At 49.2% G+C, this 23,056-nt stretch overlaps 1 protein-coding gene across 4 annotated transcripts in view; it reads right to left on the bottom strand.

Annotated features, from left to right (window-relative positions):
- The window catches only part of Gli2 (GLI family zinc finger 2), a 227,399-nt gene that overhangs the window by 8,731 nt on the left and 195,612 nt on the right, over positions 1-23,056 (bottom strand). For all 4 annotated transcript variants that reach the window (XM_027417815.2, XM_035445992.1, XM_027417818.2 and 1 more), the window contains 6 exons: positions 17,643-17,844; positions 15,269-15,485; positions 14,066-14,188; positions 10,565-10,699; positions 5,030-5,179; positions 3,419-3,583 (listed from right to left, as the gene is read on the bottom strand). In XM_027417815.2, coding sequence (XP_027273616.1) covers positions 3,419-3,583; positions 5,030-5,179; positions 10,565-10,699; positions 14,066-14,188; positions 15,269-15,485; positions 17,643-17,844 — 992 coding nt within the window. The remainder of the gene's footprint in view (positions 1-3,418; positions 3,584-5,029; positions 5,180-10,564; positions 10,700-14,065; positions 14,189-15,268; positions 15,486-17,642; positions 17,845-23,056) is intronic.

Below are 23,056 nucleotides of genomic sequence, written 5' to 3'. Positions count from 1 at the left end.
ATACCTGTTCAGAAGCCATCCCATGTTCCCTGGCAGCCCTGGCTGGCACAGGAGGTAAGTGCTCTAATATGTTCACAGCCTGTGGATCGATTGCACCAGGTCCAGTCCATAGGAATCTGGCTTCCTACTCTACCTGGTGTACTAGCCTTGCATGCAAGGGAGGGGCATCCCCAAATGAACTCTTGCCACAAGAACCTGGTGATACCAATCAGAGAGTAGGAAAGACCCACACTCTCCCCGAGAACCAGGACTGGGATTTCAAGTTAATTCATGTCTCTGTCAAAAGCAGAGAGGACCAAGGAAACTTTCAATCACCTGGCCCTGGGGTACACACTTGAGCATCTGGACATCTTGTCTCTGTCCTAGGCTTGGTCACACTCAAATGCACAGACACAAATCACCATATACATATACCTAACCCTACACATATCACCACACACACACACACACACACACACACACACACACACACACACACACCATACTTACACACATATAAACCACCCTCACTTGCTAAGGAACAATCTTTGTACACTGTAAATATGTATTGTTCTCATTGTTAATAAAAAGCTGGCCGATGGCTAAGCAGGATTTTGGGGGCAGAGAGAATGCTGGGAAGAAGAAGGGCAGAGTCAGGAGTTGTGAACAGATGCAGAGAGAAGCAAGATGAAGGTGCCATGTTGAAAGAAGGTACCACCACATGGCGAAGCATAGATAAGAAATATAGGTTAATTTAAAATGTAAGCGTTAAGCTAGTAACAAGCCTGAGCTATTGGCCGGGCATTTGTAATTTAATAATATGTCTCTGCACGGTTATTTGGAAAGTGGTTGGTGGAACAGAGCTGATGGAGATCCCAATGAAAAACTCTACCTACACTCACTCATATCTATACAAACATGGATATACCTACAGACACACACTTGGCCCCGAATACACTCCATACATGTATCCACTACACACATACAAATGCACAACACACATGTAAAAACCTCTATACATATATCCATGCTCCCATATCTACATGTGCATAAAGTACTCATACACATGAACATCTACACACAGATATAGATGCACCACCCTTACACATATATGCATATACATTTGCATATACATATACTATATATGCCAATCATCCAGTCCATACAGATACAAATATGTAACATGCCTTACTCCCACATCTATACACGTGCATATAAATACTCACATGTCCCTACACCATCTATATATGAAGGGAACCAGCTCCCCATTTCGGCAGCCATGACAGTAACACTTGCTTGCCACAACCTTGCCTTGGTCGCTAGGAGGTTAGGTGCCTGCCTCGTGGCAAGGAACCAATCAGAAGTTAGCTGGTGGTGCTATGCTTTACGGCTCTGAGTGTGCTTTATGGACAAGCACACAGCAATGACGTGCAGAGCATAGCAACCACCCTGGGAGGGCCTATGGGCCATAGCAACCAGCTCACCAATCAACACAGGGCAAACCCTCCAAGCCTGGAGGCACACCAATCCTGAGCCTGTGCGTATCCCTAGACACTCCCCTTACGCTGCCCTATAAGATCTCTATGCAGACACTTAGAGCTGTCTTTGCTAGCCATCCGCCATGGCCGGTGGATGAAACACCCGAGCTAACATGGGGTTAGCTTGTTAAACAACAATAAAGCCTCGTGCAGTTTGCATCAAGCTTTCGACTCTGCCTGGTGATTGGGGTGACCGAGTTCCTGGGCTGAGCTTCCCGGAGACCTGAGCTTCCGGGGGTCTTCCAAGGGGCCCAGAGGCCTTTGAGAATGACTGTAACTTCTAACAAGCACTGAAGAAAGGTCTCTTTCTTCAGTGTAGCCCATGCTACATCTAACTTGTTAGAAATACTCATTCCCCAAGGGCTGGAGAAATGGCTCAGTGGTTTAGAGTACTTATTGCTCTTGCAGAGGACCTGGTTTCAATTCCCAGTTCCTACATGGTGGCTCACAACCATGTGTAACTTCAGTTACACAGGATCTGACCCCTTTTTCTGGCTAGGCACACACATGCTGCATATACACACAGGTAAAACATTTATATATATAAAATTATTTACACACACACACACACACACATAACACACCTACACACACACACACACACACACACACACACACACACACACACACCTGGTCTGTCTGACCCACAGGGATTGTATAGGTGAGCTGCAACTAGGAGCTCCTGTTGAGTTCCTTCCTTGGCTCTCTTGTGCCTGCCTAGGGGCTCCACTTGCTCTGGGCAGGCAGTTGCCTAGTGGAGCCTAGGCAGGCAGTTCTAGTCTCTGGAGCAGGAGCTGCCGCATGTGCAGAGGGGTGACGGCAGCTGTTCTGTAGGCAGACACCAACTTGTGGTAAAGCAATGGCCCAGGATGGTGTCACAACTTCAGAGAGGCCAGCAGGCCTGCCCCTAGGCCTGTGACACCACCTAAGAGGTTGTGTCACCTCCCTGAGTGTCAGTTTCCTTATCTGCAGCCCATGTAGCAGAAGCCATTCAGTGGCCAGTAGAAGCAGGGAGTAGAATTTATCTATCTCAGGACATGCTCACAACTTAGAAACCGGGAAGCTCTCTCCATGTGCTATTCCTCAGGCATCATACACCTTGATTTTTGAGAAGGGTCTCTCATTGTCCTGGATCATGACATGCTAGACTGGTTGGCCAGCAAACCTCAGCAAGCACTGGATTATAAACATGCGCCACTACATCTAGCTTTAAGGCCTCTCTGTTTTGATTTCAGCTTCTGCAGACACCTTGGTGGCTTCTGTATTAATAGCAGACTGAGGTGCAGAGATCATCAGTGTGCCATGGAACTTAATGGAGCATCTGAAATTTACGGGAGAGGCCATGGTGTATAGAGGGAGACCTGCTGATATGCAGGACTTGTGTAAGGAGAGTGGCTGGTGGGGGAAGGGCACCTGGGTATATGGTTTGTGCTTATTTAGCTTTATCTATTTAGAATCATGTGGGAAGAGAGTCTCAGTGAGAGATTGTCTGTTTTGGATTGCCTATTGTCTGATAGGCATGTCTGTAGGATATTGCCTTAATTAAGCTGATTGATAAGGGAATACCCAGCCTACTGTGGGCAGACCATTCCCTAGGCAGGAGTTGGTGAACTGTATGGCACTAATGGAGCTGAATACACATAATCAAATAAGCATGCACGCACGCACTCATTTTGCTCTTGTCTGTGGATGTGATATGACTAGCTGATATTTCTGACTTGAGAGCCCCACAATAGACTGTAACCTGGATCTGTAAGTTGAACTGAGTCCCCTTCTCCCTGAGCTGCTTTTTGTTAGGGTAATTTACCACAGCAATGGAAATGAAACTAGAGCATGGCTGTCCACTAGTCAAGAACAGTGCATTTACACATGTCAGGCACGTCCCAGTCATGAGCACCTACCTCATTGGAGTGAGTGCGGTTCTGGTGTTTGGCACGGTCCGAGGCATTGGAGAAGGCCTTGTTGCAGCCCTCGTGCTCACACACATATGGCTTTTCCCCTGTGTGGGACCTCAGGTGTGTCTTCAGGTTCTCCAGGCGAGAGTAGGCCTTGGAGCAGCCTTCAAACTAGAAGGAGGAGGACTGGTCAGAAAGGGCACTCACATGCAACTCAGACAGTGGAACCCTCAGGCTCCCCTACATCCCCCTCCATCCTGTGGCACTCATTTCCACCGTGTACCCCAAAGAATGCATGATAGTGGTAATGAGAATTACTCTCTCCAGAAAACACTGAAAGGGCTGAAGGTATAAGACTATATAGCTCAGACATATCAAAGATCTCTATGGAAGAGCTTTACTGTGAAATACATGAGCACGTATGTACGTATGTGTGACATTCACATAACAAAAGCACATGTTTATAAGCTGTCCGAGTCGTCACTGTTTTCTACTCCTGTCACCAGTATGTGACCCGATTTCTCCATAGCCCAGCTCTTATTAACTGTCTTCTGTTTTGTTCTGAAAGTTTAATTTATTTTTTAGTTTATGTATATGGGTGTTTTGTCTGTACACGTATTTGCGCACCACATGAGTGCCTTCTGTCTGAAGAGCCAAAATAGGGTGAGAGATATTCTGGACCTGGAGTTACTGCTGGTTGTGAGCCACCATGTTTGTGTTGGGAATTGAACCTGGAGCTCCTGGAAGAACATGAGTGCTCTGAAATACTAAGCCACCTCTCCAGTTCCTGTTTTGTTTTGTTCTTGAGACAGGTGCTCATAATAGGCCAGACATGGCCTCAAACTCACTGTGTAGCTAAGGATGGCTTTGACCTTCTGGTCTTCTTGCTTTCAACTCCCAATGGTTGGAGTTAAAAGCATGCACCATCGCGCTCAGTGCATGCAAACCAGGGCCTCATGCATGCTAGGCAAGTACTCTATCTGCTGGGCTATTTTTATCACTCACTCCTGCCAAACTCTTAGAAGAAAACAAAGCAGGAGGAATGGCTAAATCATTGTGACCATGGGTCGGGTAGCCATTTCTAAGACTTGACAGCTAAAAATTGGATTCACTAAATTAAGCTTTTGTGTTTCAAAGGATATTATCCAGAAAATGAAAACAGCATACAGAATTGGAAAAAAAATATTTGCAAACTGTATGTTTGATAATGATCTAAAAACCTAGTTACAAAAACATTCTTGTAACCAAACAACAAAACGACAAGTACTGTTTCCCAAAGAGGATGTACAAATAGGGACCGGGGAGATGGCTCGATGGATAAAGGTGCTTGCTGCCAACTCTGATGCCTAGAACAGCATCTCTGAGACCCACATGGTAGAAGGAAAAAACAAATTCTGGCAAGGTGTTCTCTAGCTTCTATGCATGTCTCACCCTTTTCCCCTCCCCACCACATAAATAAATGAAATTAAAATGTTTTAAATGTGCAAATAGCCAGTTTGATATCATTTGCCATCAGGAAACACTAGTTGAAGTCATAAGGAAGAGCTGGGGGGGATGTGGGTGTCAGGGCCTGTTCTCAACTGTGTCCAAGTTGCTCTGCAGTGGGAGGAGGCTCACCGTGCACTTGTGCGGCTTCTCACCCGTGTGCCTGCGCATGTGGACAACCAGCATGTACTGGGCCTTGAAAGGCTTCTGCTCTCTCGTGCAGGCCTGCCAGCGACACACGAACTCCTTCTTCTCCCCGTGGATGTGCTCGTTGTTGATATGCTGTACAGAGGTGAGAGGTGGAGAAGGTGGTGAGTTCAAGGGTCATGTCCCTGGGCCCCTGAGAGTACGGTTCACTCTCTACTCAAGCTGGGCCCATCCTGTGTGTAGAGCCCCTCCTCCACAGACCACCTCTTGCCCTCAGTGGACCATTATCCCATCCCAAAGCCTCTACCTGGGACAGACAGACCACTCAACTCAGTAAGGATCACTAGAGTAGCTACTGTGTGTGTGTGTGCATGCATTTTTGCACACATGCAAGTGTTAGCATGAATGTGTGTTCACTTTTTTTTTTTATTTCTGAGACAGGGTTTCTCCGTAGCATTGGAGCCTATCCTGGAACTCAGTCTGTAGACCAGGCTGGCCTCTAACTCACAGAGATCTGCCTGCCTCTGCCTCTCAAGTGCTGGGATTAAAGGTGTGTGCCACGACCGCCCGGCAGAGTACATTCTTGTATGTTGAGTGCACAGCGCATATGTGGGTGGAGGGCTGAGGACAACGTTAACAGTCCTCACTGCCTTCCCCTTCTTCTCTCTTGGCTGCCGCATATGCCAGGGCCTGGCCCAGCAGCTCCTAGGGATTCTCCTGTCTCCACCTCTCATCTCTTGTAGCATCCCTGGGATTACAGATTCTTGTTAACACACCTCACTTTTATGTGGGTTCTGAGGATCCAAACTCATATCTCACACTGGTGTGGCAAGCATGTTTAGCCACTGAGCCACCACCTCAGCCTTCAATTGCCACTCTTAACGGTCACCTTGGAGACTTGAGAGGCCCTCCCACCCAACTCCCACGGGATTTTTCCGAGAGGATTAGATTGCAAAGGTCTGATCTAATCAATGGATAGACAGGATGATGGCACTGATGGGAGGAGCCGGGACCTTGCTGAAGGAAGCAGGTCTGGGGGCATTTCCTTAGAGGAGGGCTATGTTTGCCCTTTGATCTGCTTCCTATCTGCCATGGGGTAAACTGCTCTGCTCCACCAAGGGCATGGAGCCAAGGGACCATAGACTGAACTATCCGAAACTGGAACCTTGCATAAACTGGCTGGGTCAGATAGTTGGTGACAGCTACTCCAGGGTAAGAAATCGACCACTCATTCCCCTGACTTCCCCAAGGCACAGAGAATACAAGGGACACAGGCAGGGAGAGGAAACTCTCACTAGGGAGTGCGGAGGAAGCCTCTCACTGTCTGATAGCTGGGAATTCCAGCTCGATTAGCATTTGCTGTGAAGGCTGCAGACACGAAGATAATACCTTCAAATGAAAATGTTAAAATAGTGATAGGCTGCATTTAGCCTTGAGCACAGATGGCCTTGAATATGTCCTCTTTCTTCTCCAAGGGATGTTGTATGAAGTTTTACTCTTTTTGACTCTTTGGCCTTTTTGAGGGGCCCTCCACATAGCTCCCAAATAAATCACACACAGAATCTTATTATTACTTATGAGTGGCTGGCCTTAGCTTGGCATGTTTTTTAGCCAGCTTTTTTTTTTTTTTTAAATCTTAAATCAATCCCACTACCTTTTGCCTCTGGACTTTCTTTCTTCCTTCCTTCCTTCCTTCCTTCCTTTCCTTCCTTCCTTTCCTTCCTTCCTTCCTCCCTCCCTCCCTCCCTCCTCCCTCCTTCTCTCTCTCTCTCTCTCTCTCTTTCTTTCTTTCTTTCTTTCTTTCTTTCTTTCCTTGTATCTTACTTTTACTCTTACTCTGTGGCTGGCTGGGTGGCTCCTGATGACAGAGCCTGATGTCGCCATTTATTCCAGCACTCGGGAGGTAGAGGCAAGTGGATCTCTGTGAGTTTGGGGCCAGTCTGGGCTACAAGAACTAGTTCCAGGACAGCCTCCAAAGCCACAGAGAAATCCTGTCTCGAAACCCCCCCCCCAAAAAAAAAAAAGAAAAAAGAAAAAAAAAATGTCACACACCACATAGGTATTTTCTGGAAACCTCACAGTGAGTCTGTAATGAAAATACATCAGCTTCCTGTGCAGCCCTGTGAACTGGGAGGTACTCCATTATCCAGGAGTCTATCAGTGGACATCAGGAGCAGGACCCACTTACAAGCTCACTCAGGTCACATAGCCAGCATGATAGTGCTAATTGACAGCTTGGGAGGATCTAGAATCACCTGAGACAGGCCCCTGGGCAGGCCGGTGGACATCATGTGTCTGCACAGAGGCAGGAAGACACCCCCCCCACCCCCCGCCCACTGGTTAGACCATTCCTTGACTGTAAATGGTGCACAGGCAAAGAGCAGCAGTATGCCTTCCTTCCAGTTTTCTTACGGTGAGCACACTGTGCCACCTAGACTTCCCTGCCAGGACGGGTTGCACCCTGGATTGTGAGTGAAAACAACCCTTTTTCCTTGAGTTGCTTTTGTCTGTGTATTTCATCACAGCCACGGAGAAGTAACTGAGGAAGTGATCCTTTGAGAAAGTCACCTAATTGCATGCATGGCTATTGGAAACACACTTATGTGTGACTCTCCCCAGAGAAGTCTACACTCACAAGTGGCTGTGTCTTCCTCCTTCCCCTTAGCACCTCTCTATCAACCTTCAAGCTTCAGTGTATGATAAAATATCTTAGCAAACTGCAACTCGGAGGCTGGTGAGAAAGCTCCATGGGTCTCGGAGCTGCTTCCAAGCCCAACAAACCACAGTTTGATCCCCAGGAACCACGTGGAAGAAGAACAACTCTCACAAGTTGTCCTCTGACCTCTACAACCATGCTGTGGCACATACACAAACACAGACTAAATAAATAAATGTGTTTAAAAACAAATAAATAAACCCCATCTGTGCTTTTTACTGACATCCTGAAATTCTCCATTGTGAGAAGTCATGAACCTCAGTTTAATCTGAGCAGACGTTTCTAAAGTGAACTTCTTGGGTTAATGCAGTCAGTAGTATGGAGCTATATCTCCCACCCCCACTCATCATTTGAGACCCTTCTCATTGTCCATTCTATCCAGTGTGTAGACGTCACTGACCTGCCCAAATGACCTAAAAGAGCAAGTGACACCTTTTGACAATTCCCAGCTAGTGCACCTCTTTTTCTGTCTCCATTTTCTAATTAGCTATCAAGGGCTAGTTGCTGGGGACATGTCGATGAAAGAATGCTTGCCTAGCAAGCATGAGACCCTGGACCCAGCCCCCACCCCAAATACTTCATTTGCATTTGTATGTGTGTGTCCTTATGTGTGCAGGTATGCACAGAGGTCAAAGGCCAGCACAGGCTATCCTCTATCACTTTCCCCTGAATTTTTTGAGACAGGGTCTCAAACTGAACCTGGGTTTGCTAATTCAACAAGGCCAGCTGGCCACTCATCTCCCTAGTGTTGGGACAACAGACAAAGTACCACCATACTTGGCCTTTTCTGTGGGTGTTGGGGATCAGAATTCAGGTCTTAAGGTTTGTATAACAAGCACTTGTTCAACTTAGCCATCTCTCTGGTTCCTTCCCATTTGGGGAGGCGGGTTTTGAGACAGGGTTTCTTAGTGTAGCCTTGGCTGTCCTGGAATTTGCCCTGTAGACCAGGCTGGACTCGCTGAACTCACAGAGATCAGCCCACCTCTGCCTCCTGAGCACTGGGATTAAAGGTGTACACTATTACCAGGCTGGCTTCTTCCCTAAGTTAACTGATGATTAAAGGCAGCTCACATACTCCAGGCAAGGCTCCAGGCCTGGCCAATAGGGATATGGTGATTATGGTGATAGTCCTGAGGTACAAGCACCAGGTGCTGGCTACCTGGGAAGTGAGGCAGACTTACTGATATAATTGCTTCAGAGAAGAGGGGTCCTACCCCTGGGAAATGCAGCTTCATCGGTTCTGCCTTACAGGGAGGCTATAGCTAGCTCCTGACCCTCAGCTGTGTGTTTAAAGCATGGTACCAGGCTGACCCTGAGGCTCAACAGCCTAGATGAGTGACGCAGGTCAGCCAAGGACACAGCAACACCACTGCTGGTTTGTATTTTACAAGGTACTCTGAGGAAATGTAAACTCATGTGCTATAGTCTCTTCCAGACAAAGACTTTTACAATCTACACAGCTGTCTGGGAACTGAGTGGCAGGCTCTGGCAGCACCTTGTCCTAGAAGATGAAAAGCCACTGGCCTGATGCCCTGTGCAGCATGCCGGACTGTCATGCATAGATAACACCACCTTGGGAGCAAGTAAAATAGTAGCCCTTTGAACTTCCAGAAAAACCTTCTCCTGCCAGCCTCCCATTTCCATTCATAAAGCCTTTCAAATGAGAAAAATGCTTCCTGACTACGCCTTTCATTTTTTTCTTATTGGTTTACTTAGCGACAAATTGTTAATAATAGACGGGGGCTCTGGCTTGCCATCCGTCTTCCCAGAGAGCAGAGAGTCAGTGCTAGGGAAAAGCGGTTGCTCTTTGTAGAGCAGACGGCTCTTTCCAAAGCCAGGTAGACACAGATTCCCTAGGGCCCAGAGAAAGCCCTGGAGTTGCCCTTCCCAGGTCAACACTCTAGCTGAGGGATTCTGTCTGCTGGGTGTTTCCCCCTGGGTATTTGAGGCAGAGACTCTCAGTGGCCTGGAACTCACTAGACAGGCTAGGTTGGTCAGCCTGAGATCCCCAGGCGGACATCTCTCTTGGCCTTCTCCTCACTGCTAGGATTAAAAGCATTCAACACCATGCCCAGTCCTTTATGGTATTTATTTATTTATTAGTGGTTTTTCGAGATAGGGTTTCTCTGTGTAACAGCCCTAGCTGTCCTGGAATTCTCTCTGTAGACCAGGCAGGCTTCGAACTCACAGAGATCCACCTGCCTCTGCCTCCTAAGTGCTAGGATTAAAGGAGTGTGCCACCACTGCCCTCAGTCCTTTTTAAAAGGGTTTTTGGGAACTAAAACCAGGTCTTCTTAGCATTCTGCCAATTGAGCTGTCTCCCCGGCCACAGAGCACATCTTCTTACATCGTCACCATGGAGCACACCCTTTTACATCATCATCTCTGTACTTCTGCTTGAGCCCAGATCCAGTCCAAGCACTGTCCACTCTTTAACCTAAGAGCCTGAACCTACAACACACAGTTCTGATTGTTTCCTCTCCCCTTGCTTGCTCCAAAGAGGTTGGAAATACGGATTCAACCTCCTGAGCTACAGCTTGGAGCATGTGGTTTTGCTACCCCTCCCGGAGTTGGGGAAGGCTCCTCTTCATTAGTTTCCTAATTCTCACGCTTGTATTTTCTTGGAGTTTGTATGTGTTTGGGGGTGGGGTAAGGAAGCCTCAAGGCTGGTCACCACACCTCTCACTTGCAGGGGACGGGCACTCCCTTCATCCCCTTCTTTGCAGCACAGGCCTTGGAAGGCTCTAGGTCCATAGGGGTTGGGGATCTGCATCCCTAGGCAGGAGCTGGGGTCGGAGGCTTACATGCACCAGCTGCTCCTGCGTGTCGTATTCCTTGGTGCAGTCTGCCCAGTGGCAGTTGGTCTCGTAGATGACCACCTCGGCCTCCTGCTTACAGTCATCCCTGTCCAGGTCTTCCTTGAGATCAGCCAGCTGCTCCTGGGAGAGGGGAAGACCACATCCACATGAGCCACACCTGATTACCCAGTCTTGGGGACAGGGTGCGATTAACCTCAGGGGTCATACTAAGGGCTCTAGGCTGGATGCACATTCACATTTGCAATATATGTACTCATGGACATACACATACATATACAATTCATGAACACATGTGCACACACACAATATGTACACACACACAACATGTGCACACAGAGTCACACTCATTCCCGCTTTCCTCAGCTCAGCCTAACGAAACTACTTGTCACAGGCAACAGACCTGGGCCCTCCTGTTTTGTCACAAAGCTGTTCTGACCAGGACATCCTTCCTTCTGATTTGAGTAGGAGAAAGGAGGGCCCTGACTACTACCTCTGTGGTTTGGTTTCCACGATGGGCAGTTGAGGTGAGCCTTATAGTCTCTGGAGATGGTAACACCTGATAAGTGTGTAGGGGTCCTGCCTGGACAAAGGAGAAACCCCTCAAGTCCTTGCCCTTCTAAATAATTTTCTTCATACTGTTTGCTCTTCCTCAAGTGCACATGCACATGAGCCCAGGGCCACTGTCTGTCAAATTCTCTGCAGAGAGGATGTGTATCCCATAGCCTGCTGTCAGGCATGTTTCCCGGCCCCTGCCCCAGACTCGGGTTCTTTATTCTCATCTCATAGCCAGGGAAACTGAAGCTCAGGGAGACATGACCTCTCCTCTTCACAGCAAAGCCTGGGCCTGGAGAAGCCTAGATCTGGACTTGTGTCCCCCTTCTGGTTAGCTTTAACTGTGAACGGGACACAGCTTAAGAATTGCCTGAGAGGGATTGCCTATATCAGATCAGTCTGTGGGCATGTTTACAGGGGACTGTCTTGTTAATTGATGTAGCAGGACCTGTGGGTGGCACCATATTTAAGGCAGATGTTCCTAAGATGCAGAAGGAAGCTAGCTGAGAAGTCATCCCTCCATGACTTCTGCTTCAAGTTCCTGCCCTGGCTTCCCTGTCCTGGAAGTGTAAGTTAACAAATCCTGTTCTCTCCTACTTGTGTTTGGTCAGAGAGTTTTATTACAGTGATATCATGGAAATGGAACACTCTTTTGATCATATTAGGGTTATGAGACCATTTCAAAGATATAAAGAGAAAGCCTCAGGTCACAGGGAACCTGCCTGGAATGGGGGCCAAGGACAGGTACAGGTGCCCTACACTGGGTAGCAAGGCCCAGGGAGGGCCTATAAAGACTGTTGAGGGCAATCCAGTGTTCATCAGATCTACTAGGCATTCTGGGAGCCAAACCAAGGCCAGACTTGCCTTATAGTTCAACTTATTTTTAAAAACAGCAGGAATGTGTCCTATATCTCTGAAAGAGCTTCTGGGATGTGGATAGAGCTCAAGGGCATTTGCCTAACACACATAAGACCACCAGGTTTAATTCTCTGTACTGTAAAACAAAGAAAACAAACTAAGAAGAGCCTCCAGGGAAATAAGAAACTGCTAGCTAACAGGGACAAGCTCTTGTAGGGTTAAGAACCCTATTATCTACTGGCACAGACCACTTAGGGACACTGAGCTCAACTCAGAAGTGCAGGGTTTCCCATGGTGGATTTTACAATAGGGGCGAACCGGGGTTGGGGGGGGCTGGGCTAGTGAAAGGATAGAGGGAATCAGGGTGTGGGGAAAATATGCTTGAAATACATTATGCACATATGAAATTCACCTTATGTAACTGTATAACTGTATAGTGTGTGTGTGTGTGTGTGTGTGTGTGTGTGTGTGTGTGTGTGTGTGTGTGTGTGTTCAGGTATGCTGTTGTGCATGAATTGAAGGCCAGAGGACAGCCTTAGCTGTCATTCCTCAGTCACTGCCCACTTTGTTTTACTGAGACAGGGTCTCACTGAACTCAGAGCTTGCTGATGCAGCTAGACTGTCTGACCAGCAAGCTCCAGGGAGCCAGCTGTCTCTGCTTCCCCAGCACTGAGATACAGGTCCATATCACCATGTCCAGCTTTTTTACATGGATGCTAGGGATTCAGACTCGGGTCCTCACACTTGCATGCCAAGCACCTTACTGACTGGATCAGCTTCCTAGCTCCTTGAAAAATAGTTTTTACTTTTTGTTTTTTAAGGCTTGGGTGCTGGGCAGGAAGACCTCTGGGTGGCCTTCCTAGAGTGTAGGGCAGTAATGAGGCCCCACCCACAGATGGGGAGTGAGATTCCAAGGTGCTTGGCAAGCACCCATCCCTGGCCCCTCCCTGTCCTCAACATCCCTGCATGTTTATCTTCCCAGGATGTGTGCTGTCCTCATCAATTTCAGCACACACCCCCTCCCCATGACGGCCAGCCTCGTGGAAACTATGCATCATGTTCAGACTGGCGCTGGTGTCAGTGAGGGGAGAAGAATTTGTCACCAACCCCTCTGTTTGGCTGACAATAAGAGGACCCAATATTTCATGAAAATTAAGTGCTTAGAGCATGCCTGATGGTTTACAGTCCTGATAAAGGATGGGCCAGCAGATTCTGGAGCAGGGACTGGAGGCCCTGAGCATCCTTGGTGACTGGGAACTCTGGAGTAACAGATGGAGACTATGCCACTGTGAGGGCTTTGGGCTAGGAGGCTTAAAGCCAAGGTCAGTAGATGTTAAGCCTTTCACATGGCAGACTCCTGCTCCAAGAGCAGCAGTGGCCTGTGTGTCCTCCTAGGGAACATGGCAAGCAGCAAGGATTCTAAAAGGCTCTCCATGGAGGCTGGGACCACTCGTGCTGTCCCCAGGCCACAGTTGTCTCATCTTCACTCTCCCATTAGGAATTATCCTTCTTCCTGCCCCAAGTGACCTTGCAGCTGGCATCCAAGTGTCTGTAAGTCCCCTTACCTGGAAGCACCAGTAGTAAAGGATGTGGTTTGGGCAGTGAGCTCCCCGAGAGTGGGCAGCCTTGAAGACCACAGCTACTCAGGGGACTTGAGCAGTTCAGTCCCTTAGCTGAGGCTGTGAGTTTGTGGGGATAACTGCAGCCTGAAGCAAGGTGCAAGGGAAGGACACGCTCATATTCATTCATTAATGTGGCCATACAGTTAGCACATGCAGCAAGGTGGATTTACTCACTTATATTTGATAAAAATGATATATGTGCAGGGTGATGAGTCAAGAGGGTTACAGCTCTATGAGCTCATCTGCACTCTGACTCTCTAAGTTCTGCAGTTCGCTTGTCCATTCCATCATCTATCCATCCATCCATCCATCCATCCATCCATCCATCCCTCCATCCTTTCCTCCCTTCTGTTCCTCCTCTTTCCCATCCATTCACCACTAGTGCCCAGCATCAGTCAAACCAGGCGCTCTGCCTGGCCCCAGCCCATGGACAGTGGCAGTGGGCAGCAGTTACCTGTGTCAGTCCTAGTGGGGAGGCCGACCGCAGCCCCTCGGCCTCAGTCTTGACCTTGCTGCGCTTATGAATGGTGATGGGATTCACGGTGCTGCTCACAGCTGACTCGCTGCTCTGCTTGTTCTGAGGGAGGAGGCAGAGGACAGTATGTCATGTGGGCACAAGGCAGAGGACCCCTGAATTCTATCTGAGCCGTGGCTCTGGAGTTTGCTCACACAGTCCGTCTAGGATAGTCTTTATATGTGTGTATGTGTATACATATATGTACATGTTCATATGTCTGTAGTATACATGCTATATGTGGGATCACATATGTATATTTGTGTTCATGTGCATGCACATATGGGGAGATCAGAGGTTACTCTCCAGTGTGTTCCTTAGTCACCACCTGCATTGTCTTTTTGAGAGTTCTCACTGGGACCTGGGACTCCCCAATTAGGCTAGGTTGGCTGGCAATTAAGCCCCAGAGATCCTCCTGTCTCACCTCCCTAGAGCTAGCACTACAAGTATGCATTATCATAACTGGCTTTTTATTTTTAAATTTACTTTTTATTTATTTTTATTTTTTGAGATAGGGTTTCTCTGTGTATAGCCCTGGCTGCCTTGGAACTCACTCTGTAGATCAGTCTGGCCTTGAACTCAGAGATTCACCTGCCTCTGCCTCCTGGGTGCTGAGATTAAAGGTGTGTGCCATCACTGCCCATCAATATCAATGCCTGTCTTTTTAAATGTGGATACTGGGAATCAAACTCAGGTTCTCATGCTTGCAGAGCAAACTCTTCACCCACTGACTTATCTCCTTAGCTTTCCCACCCTTCTATTTTGAAGCATTAAAAACCGGGTCTCTTGAACTGGTCCTCCCACCAGGGCCAGCCAAGATGGGGGAGGGGGTTAGCCCAACACTTTGTTTCACACGAAGCATGTAGTGTCCTTGTGTGGCACAGGGCCCTGTACATTGAAGGGTTTCTCCAGCCCTTCGTGCTTATTGGACAGAGGAGAGACTGAGTGCATGGGAGCTTACCCTGGGCCCAGGCCAGGGCTTCTGGACTCATTTAAGGCTCTTCCCACCACATGGCCTATATCCTAAAAGACACTGACCAGCCGGGCTAAGGTGCAGAGATCTCCATCAGCTCCTAGCATGAACGGCCCTCAGGGGCTTCGTGAGCAGTGGTGGCCCACTTCCGGTTCTCTGCTTCCACCTACCTGGTTGGCATCATTTAGACAATTGCTACTATTGCTGCTGAGCTGGGTAGGCATGGTGCTGATGGAGGTGAGAGCCATGGGCTGCTGGGTCAGGAAGGTGGGTGAAGGCTGGATCAGGGGTGGCGTGTGTCCGAAGGCTGAGCCCAGGCCCCGTTGCTGACTCAGGATCTGCTGGTAGGCCACAGGATTGATGGGGTGGGGGAAGGTGAAGGCTGGGCTGCAACAGAGAACAGAAGAGGACGGGGGAAATGTGTGGGTTCACTGTCAAAACAACAATTCCTGGGCAGAGAGGATCGTACCTGAAGCTCAAGATGGCACAATGCTAATCATACCATGACATGGCTCACCCTTGCCTAGCCTTACTGCCCACTCTTAGCTCCCTGAATGCAACCTTGACACTGGACAGGCTGGCTCCCTGCAGGTGCCAGGTTCCATCTCAGCCTCACAGCTGGCTATTTCTGTGCTCCGACACATGAGATGCACCCCTGAAGCACTGCTGTCTATTGGAACTTCACTTTGCCTTGAACCACTGTGCACCCTCATCGGTACTGAGCTCTTCAGCTCACAACACCCCCCACCCCGCTTTAGCTTCTGCTGCACTCACAAGCTGTCATACACTTGCCCATGAGCCACTTTTTCCTGGCAAGAGATGAGGGGATGCTGGTGGCCTCTGAGGCTATGCCACCAGAGACATATGGTTCCCTCCTTTCCCCCTCCCCTAGCATCTCTGCAGTGTGAGCTGGTACCATGAGGAGGCCCCATGTAGAGGCTCCTGTCCAAAGTACTGGGGACACGCTCCTGGACACAAAGGTCCAGGTTGTCCCATAATCTGCAAAAGGGGCAAAGACGAAGCCTCAGTGTCTTAAGGGGAACTCAGAACAATACAAGCCTCAAGTTCTCTCTCTCTCTCTCTCTCTCTCTCTCTCTCTCTCTCTCTCTCTCTCTCTCTCTCAATCTAGGTTTAAAAAAATTTACTTATGTCTGTGGCTGTGTATGTGCCAGGACACACACAGGCCACAAGCAGGCACTGAATCCCTTGGAGCTAAAGTTACTAGTGGTTGGGAGTTGCCCGATGTGGGTTCCGGGAACCAAATTCACAACCTCTGGAACAGCAGCAAATGCTCTTAAGAGCTGAGCCATCTCTCTAGCCCCATCAGGCTCAAATTCTCCCTCCTTGGTGTGGGCTTCACATTTAAAATGCTCAGTGTGAGAGCAACTTGTTAGGCAGCAGCTATTGTAAACAACTCACTGTAAGCGCCTGTATCCAGCCCTCACAAGTGGGGGACCAGGACAGGCACACACGTTTCAGTCACCCTGGTTGGATTGGAGTCCTCACTAGATCTTCCTGAGGACTCAGATGCAAGCAGCTGCTGCACAGAGTAGAAAGGGGAGAACAGCTCTGATGGGGCCGCAGTGAGACCTGTTACCAGCCCTTGAGATGTGCTTAGGGCACGGGCCACATCAATGTCACACCTGCCGTGGCCTTTCATGTTAACAACTACATCTCTGCCACACTAGTGAAACACTAGAGGAGCCACTTCACTAACAACTGTGTGTGTGTATACAGGTGTATACATATTTTTGAGCATTTGTACATGCATTGTACATGCATTCATACGTGCCGAAGTATACATGCAGAAATCAGAAACAACTTCGGGTATCAGTCCTGACTTTCCAAAGTGTTTGCACAGGGTCTCTATTGTTCTTCCTTGGCACACTACAAGCTGGCCGGCCGTGAGCTTCTAGGGACTTTCCTGTCTCCACCTCCATCTCCTCATAAGAGTACTGGCTACTTTTGCTATGTGCTTGGCTTTTGACATGCATTCTGAAGAAACAACACACTTGTGTGGCTACTGTTTCTAACCCACTATGTCATCTCCCCAGCTCCTAGGTGGCCACATTTGACCTTGGCTACCTCTGATACCATGATGAAACTCCCGATGGCAGGTTTACTATGTAAGGATGTACTCTAGTGTTGGTGTGAACTCTATTTCGCTATTGCTTTGTTGTTTACAGATAGGGTCTCGTGTAGCCCAGGCTGTCCTCGAACTCACTATGTAGCCAGTGGCTCTGAACTTCTGATCCTCTGCCATTATGTCCTGAGTGCTGAGATTACTGGCATGTGTCACCATGGGACAGTGCTGGGGATAGAACCCAGGGCTTTGTACATGCCAGTCAAGGACTCTACCAAAAAGCCACATCACCACTGGCCTCACTATGGCTTTTGAATTATCAGCATAGCTGATGGTGTGTTGAGACACTAGCATTAAGTTCTGTCTTTCTCCAGTGTAAAGCTCTAGCTGAAAAGCCAGATTCTGCCATGTGGCCCCAGCCCAGCTCCTGGTTCTCATCCTCATCTGTAGTTGGGACTCACCTGAGGGCACCGGCCGACAGATGTCCATAGGAGCCACTGGCTGCTGAGCTGCTCCTGGAGTTGTTGATATAAGCTACCAGAGAGTTGGGAGAGGTCCGGATCATGCGCTGCAGGTCGAGGCTGGCATCTGAGAGTGGGGAGATGGATAGCGCCCGCTTGCGGCTCAGGCGGGGGGTCACACGTGGGCTGGAGAATCGTGATGCTGTGGCAGACAACAAAAGGCATGTTAGCATCACCATTTCCACCCACATCATGAACGTCCGTGATTTCTCCATGCTGTGGTGTGGTGGTGATGGTCTCATTTTTAACACTGAAGAGATTCTCATGGGAAGGAGAGTGAACAGAGTTATGGGTCACAGTGTCACCGGCTTTGTTGTAGCTGGTACCGCACCGAAATTCCCTCCACTGTGGAGGGGCCTTGCTAAGCAGAGACTGGATGGCTGTTCCACAGTCTTAGTGTGATGCTTGGCTTCTGGCTGGCTCCTCAGAACCTACTGGAAAGGATGCTGTGAGGGACCAAGGAGACAGAGGAAGAGCAATGGGGAGAGGCCATGTGACACACAGATGTGCTCACACTGGGTGACCCTCAGCTCTGGGCCACCTGAGCTGTGGGAATATGCTGTTGTGAATGTTTATACCTCCTGAGCATGCACACATACACTACCCATGCTTGGACACTCAACATGTATATACTAACACACACACACACACACACACAGAGAGAGAGAGAGAGAGAGAGAGAGAGAGAGAGAGAGAGAGAGAGAGAGAGGCTCCCAGTCTGCTCTTCCTCCTTCACCATCACCCTCTGGAAAAATTCTGGATCTCCTCTCTGGACAACAGTGGCCTAGAAATGGTCTGACATTACTGGGATTACTCTAGTCACTAATGTTCCTTCACTGTCCCACAAGGGACTCTTATGGTAGTAGTAGCCTTCAGGGCAGCCATAAGATGTGAAGTTAGGTGATGGGTGGCCTGGCCTATAGCAAAATAAGGTGAATGCTGGGTATGTCTTCACCTTTCTAGATAGCTGTGAGGAGCAATGGCTGCCCTTCCTTGCTGGCCTCCATCTGGGACTCTGGGCCTTCATATGCCTTGGCTGCAGATGCTGCCTGCAAGAGACCCTGGTACTGTCCAAATGCTGTGCAGGACATCATGCAATCTCCCCATCCTCTCTCTAATAAAGGCAAGATGGTGTGTTGTACAGGCTGTTGTGATACCATACAGAGCTCTAAGGACAGCACCAGTTGTGAGGATTCAGGCATTATGCTGGCCAGCACCTGTCACCTGGCAGAATGCACTCAGGCAGTACCCTGGTCAGCCCAGGGTTACATGGTTGTCTATCTTACACAAGTGCAAAGGACCCCTTTAGAAGAAAGACCCGTGCCCACTTATATTCCCTTTCCCTCTCTCTTTCCCACTGTTCCCCTAGGAAAAACAGGACTTTTCCTGTCTCCTTCTTCTCTTCTGTCCTCTCTGTTTCTCTTTACCTCTTTTTCTGCCTCCCCCACCTCACCTTTCTCTTTCTAATAAAACTTTCCACTAAGCTCTGTCTGCCTGACCTGTTTGTCCCCCACCTCAGTCACCCTCACCTGCCATGGAATCCACCAAGGTTCCCCTTGTGCTTTATCCTAACACCAGTGACCCTATCCACATGTCTGGGTGACAGGGCTAAATCCAAGGGCTCCTTCAAGGGGTGAGCATGCCTGTGTGGATGGGCAGAGTGGGACAACAGTTTATGATAAAGGACAGGTTCAACGTCTAGAAAAGGTGGCCCAGCCTGTGGCAGTGACCTCCAACACTCTCCTCCCCACCCCAGGCTTCCATCCAGGCAATCCCTGGGCACCTCATTCCCATGCTTTGACAATCCTTACCTCAAAGCTAGAGGCCAAAGGAGGTCGTCCCTCAGACTCTTTGTAATGAACTAAGTGGAAAATGGAGAACATGAGGGGGACACAAAGGACCCAGCATCCATTAAAAACTCATACATGTCTTTGGCATAGATTTTCTTTTTGAATGTTTGTTTATGTGTGTGTTTGTGTGCACGCATGTGCATGTAGAGGCCAGAAGACGTTCCCAGGTGTTATTCCTCAGGAACTGTCCACCTGCTTTAGACAGGGTCTTTTACTGGCCTAGAACTCACCAAGTTCTAGGCTGGGGGCCCAATAAACCCCAGGGATCAACCTGCTTCCACCTTCTGGGAGAATGTGCCAGCACACCCTTTTCACAGGGGTCCTAGGGAACGGAACTCAGGGCCCCAGGCTTGCAAGGCAAGCACTTTCCTGACTGAGCTATCACCACAGCCCATCATCATATATTTTTCAAAAGGAGATTTCGCTGCTAACACTCTGACTCCCACCCTCTCGGGTGCCCCTAACAAGAGGAAGCAGGCCAAAACTGACAGTGGTATTCATCTCTGTTATTCCTGGCCCTCGAGGGAAATGTGTTTATTAACGCGCCTCTTCCCTTGATAAATCACTAAATAGGAAGAAAAGCCTGGCACTCATTTCCCGTGCTTTTCCCGTGATTTATGTCTGGGGACTGGTGCACTCCCAGCAGCCATTCATCTGTGCTTGCTGCCTGTCCTAACACTGGCCACTGAGAGACCGGCCACTTGCCTGTTCTCCCTCAGAAGATGCCTGATGTGGTCAGTTCCTGTCTCTACCTAGCTCTGTCTCAGCCATTATCTCCTCTACCCTCCCTCACCCTCCCCTCCCCTCTCCTTCCCTCCTCCCCTCTCCCTCTTGTCTTGTCCCCTCCCCTCCCCTCTCCTTTTCTCCTTGTTGTGTATGGGCACATATGTGAACATGTGTACATATCCATGTGTGTGCAGGGAGACGACATCAACACTGGTACTTTTTGAGACAGGTGGTTCTTTGGCCTGGGCACACCAATTTGGCTAAGCTGGCTGGCCTCCAAGCTTCCAAGGATCGTCCTGCAGCTGCCTCCCAACCCTCCACTGCTGGGGTTACAGGTGCAGTCACCCCTCCACTGCTGGGGTTACAGGTGCAGCCACCCTCCTGTCCCTCCACTGCTGGGGTTACAGGTGCAGCCACCCTTCCACTTTCTACATGGGTTCTGGGAATTTTAACTCATGCTCTCATGCTTTCAAGGCCAAACCTTTTGCTGAATGGGCCTATTCTTCACCCCCATACCCCATTTTTTTTCTGAGGCAGGGTCTGATGTAGCCCAAGGTGGCCTTGAACTCCTGATTCTTTTGCTTAGACCTTCTGAGTGCTGAGATTACAGGTGTAATCCACTACAGCTGGCCCAGGTCTTTTCTGGGCTCACTCTTAGGTTTTATTCTGAGGAACTGAGTCTATCCATATTTCTCTGACCCAAGCCCCCATCCGTCACATGGAGAACCCTCCATGGTCAGGCAACAGAGCTGGGGACTTAGGTAGAGGCCAGTGTCCCCACCTAAGTTATATCACAAGGGTAGTTCCTTTGTATCCGGGTCAACTCAGGTTCATCAAATGGCCTCTCTGACCCAGCTCACTCCCGGTCTGTGCTCAGCAGCCTTGGGGACATGCAGTCCGCTCTCCTCAGCCTCAGTCTCCCCTCTGTCCCAGGCTGGGTCTGGACTCCCTGCCAGAATCAGTCAGTCCCCGGAGTCCCCAAAGGCATCTGCCTCTCTCCTGTGAGATCAATGCCATCAGTTTCTGAGCCTCCCCATCTGCAGCCTGCATAAAGAATGAGCATCGGGATGGAGGTGACATCCGAGTCAAATTAGTGTCAATATGACAATAAAACACAGTTGAGGAGTTATAGGGCTGTGGGCAGACGATACTTGAGTCAGAACATTTCAATCTTCTTGGAGTGATGGGGGAGGTGGGTTCTGACTGTGGCAGCCCTGAGCTACAGGGCCAATTCAACAGCCTAGTGTGAGAAAGCTCCATGCTAGGGGCCAGTGATAAGTGAGCTCCACACTCTCTGCAAAGCCAGCAGCCCAGGAATGGGTGACCATGGATTCGAGACTGGTTCTGTTCCCTTCTCAGGGGCTCAGCTCCTGGTCCTTCCTGCTGAAAACCAGGCAAGGGAAGAAGAAAGGACATGGAGGGAGAGACACCTGTACAAGAGTCTCATGTCCCTGGCCCCACCCACATTGTGGCCCAGGGAGGAAGGTGACATTGGTGTCTGGACCTGTCAGAGGCCTTGCTGTCTGTCTGACCCACCTAATGCGTCCCACGTGTGGGGCACTCACAAAAGCCATGAGAAGTTCTCAGACAGAGGCGTCCTCTTCAGCTAATCATCAAGTTCATCCCATGGGGGGCGGGATGGAAAGTTCTAGTGTGGGGATGCAGCTCACTTGGTGGATTACTTGTCTTTCATGTATGAAGCTCTGGGTTCCATGCCCAGCACCACAAAAATTGGCACTGTGCCACAGGTCTGTAATGTTAGCACTTGGGAGGCAGAGGCAGGAGGATCAGAAATCCAAGGTCATCCTCAGCTCCACAGTGAGTTCAAGGTCAGTCCTGATTACATGAGTTCATGTCTAAAAAAAAGTTCCATTTTAAGAACCATTTATTTGACCCCAAAGTTAAGTCAGTTATGAATGTTAAACACGTCGTTGTGCACTGAGCACTTAACTAAGGTAAAACCATGCTGTAGGTGTCGGGGAGCTGGAGGAGGATCTGCAGGCTGAGTGCCCACCAGCCCAGATTGCCTCACAGTCTGGATACACAAAGCCTCTGGAATGTTCTCTTCTCTGCTGGGTGCCCCTGTCTCGAGACATGAAGGCAACTGCCAAGAGAGGAGGCAGTGAGAGGACGGGTAAGGTCAGGTCAGGACCCGCACTGGTGTACTTATAAAAGGCAGCCTGGCACCTGGCCAGACAGACAGACAGAGAGCTCTTTAGGGCAGAACTTGATGTGGTGTTCAGCATCATGCCTGAGAACCTGACCTGGTATGTGATACATACTGTGATGGTTAGTTAGTTTGTTTTGTGAACTTGACACAAACTGGACTCATCTGGAAAGAAGAAACCTCAGTTGAGAGATTGTCTTCAAAGCCTGGTTGTAGGTGAAGTGTGGTGGAATTTTCTTGATTGATGATTGATGATTGATGTGGGTAGGTCCAGGTCACTGTGGGTGGTGCCACCCCTCGGCAGGTGGTCCTGGGTTGTATAAAAAAGCAAACTAACCAAGCCAAGGGGAACAAGCAGAGAGGAGGGAGGCATCAGGGGACCTGTTCTGAGAGGCAGCAATGAGGATGCAGGAAGAAGATGCCCTAAAGAGACACTGGGTCCCACAGCTAGAAGACAATAGACTCCAAACAACTGGAATATCCCCAGGAGGCTCACACTGAGAGAAGGGAAGGGCTGAAGCCTGGTGCCAGCCTGCGGGTGAGCCTGTCTCCCAGAAAGAGTCCCCACAGTTCTGACAACTTGTCAGAACACCTTGCAGGGGAGATTTAAT

This window comes from Cricetulus griseus, chromosome 5, assembly GCF_003668045.3.
Source record: "Cricetulus griseus strain 17A/GY chromosome 5, alternate assembly CriGri-PICRH-1.0, whole genome shotgun sequence".
NCBI lineage: Eukaryota > Metazoa > Chordata > Mammalia > Rodentia > Cricetidae > Cricetulus > Cricetulus griseus.
This window is presented reverse-complemented; position numbering and strand designations above follow the sequence as displayed.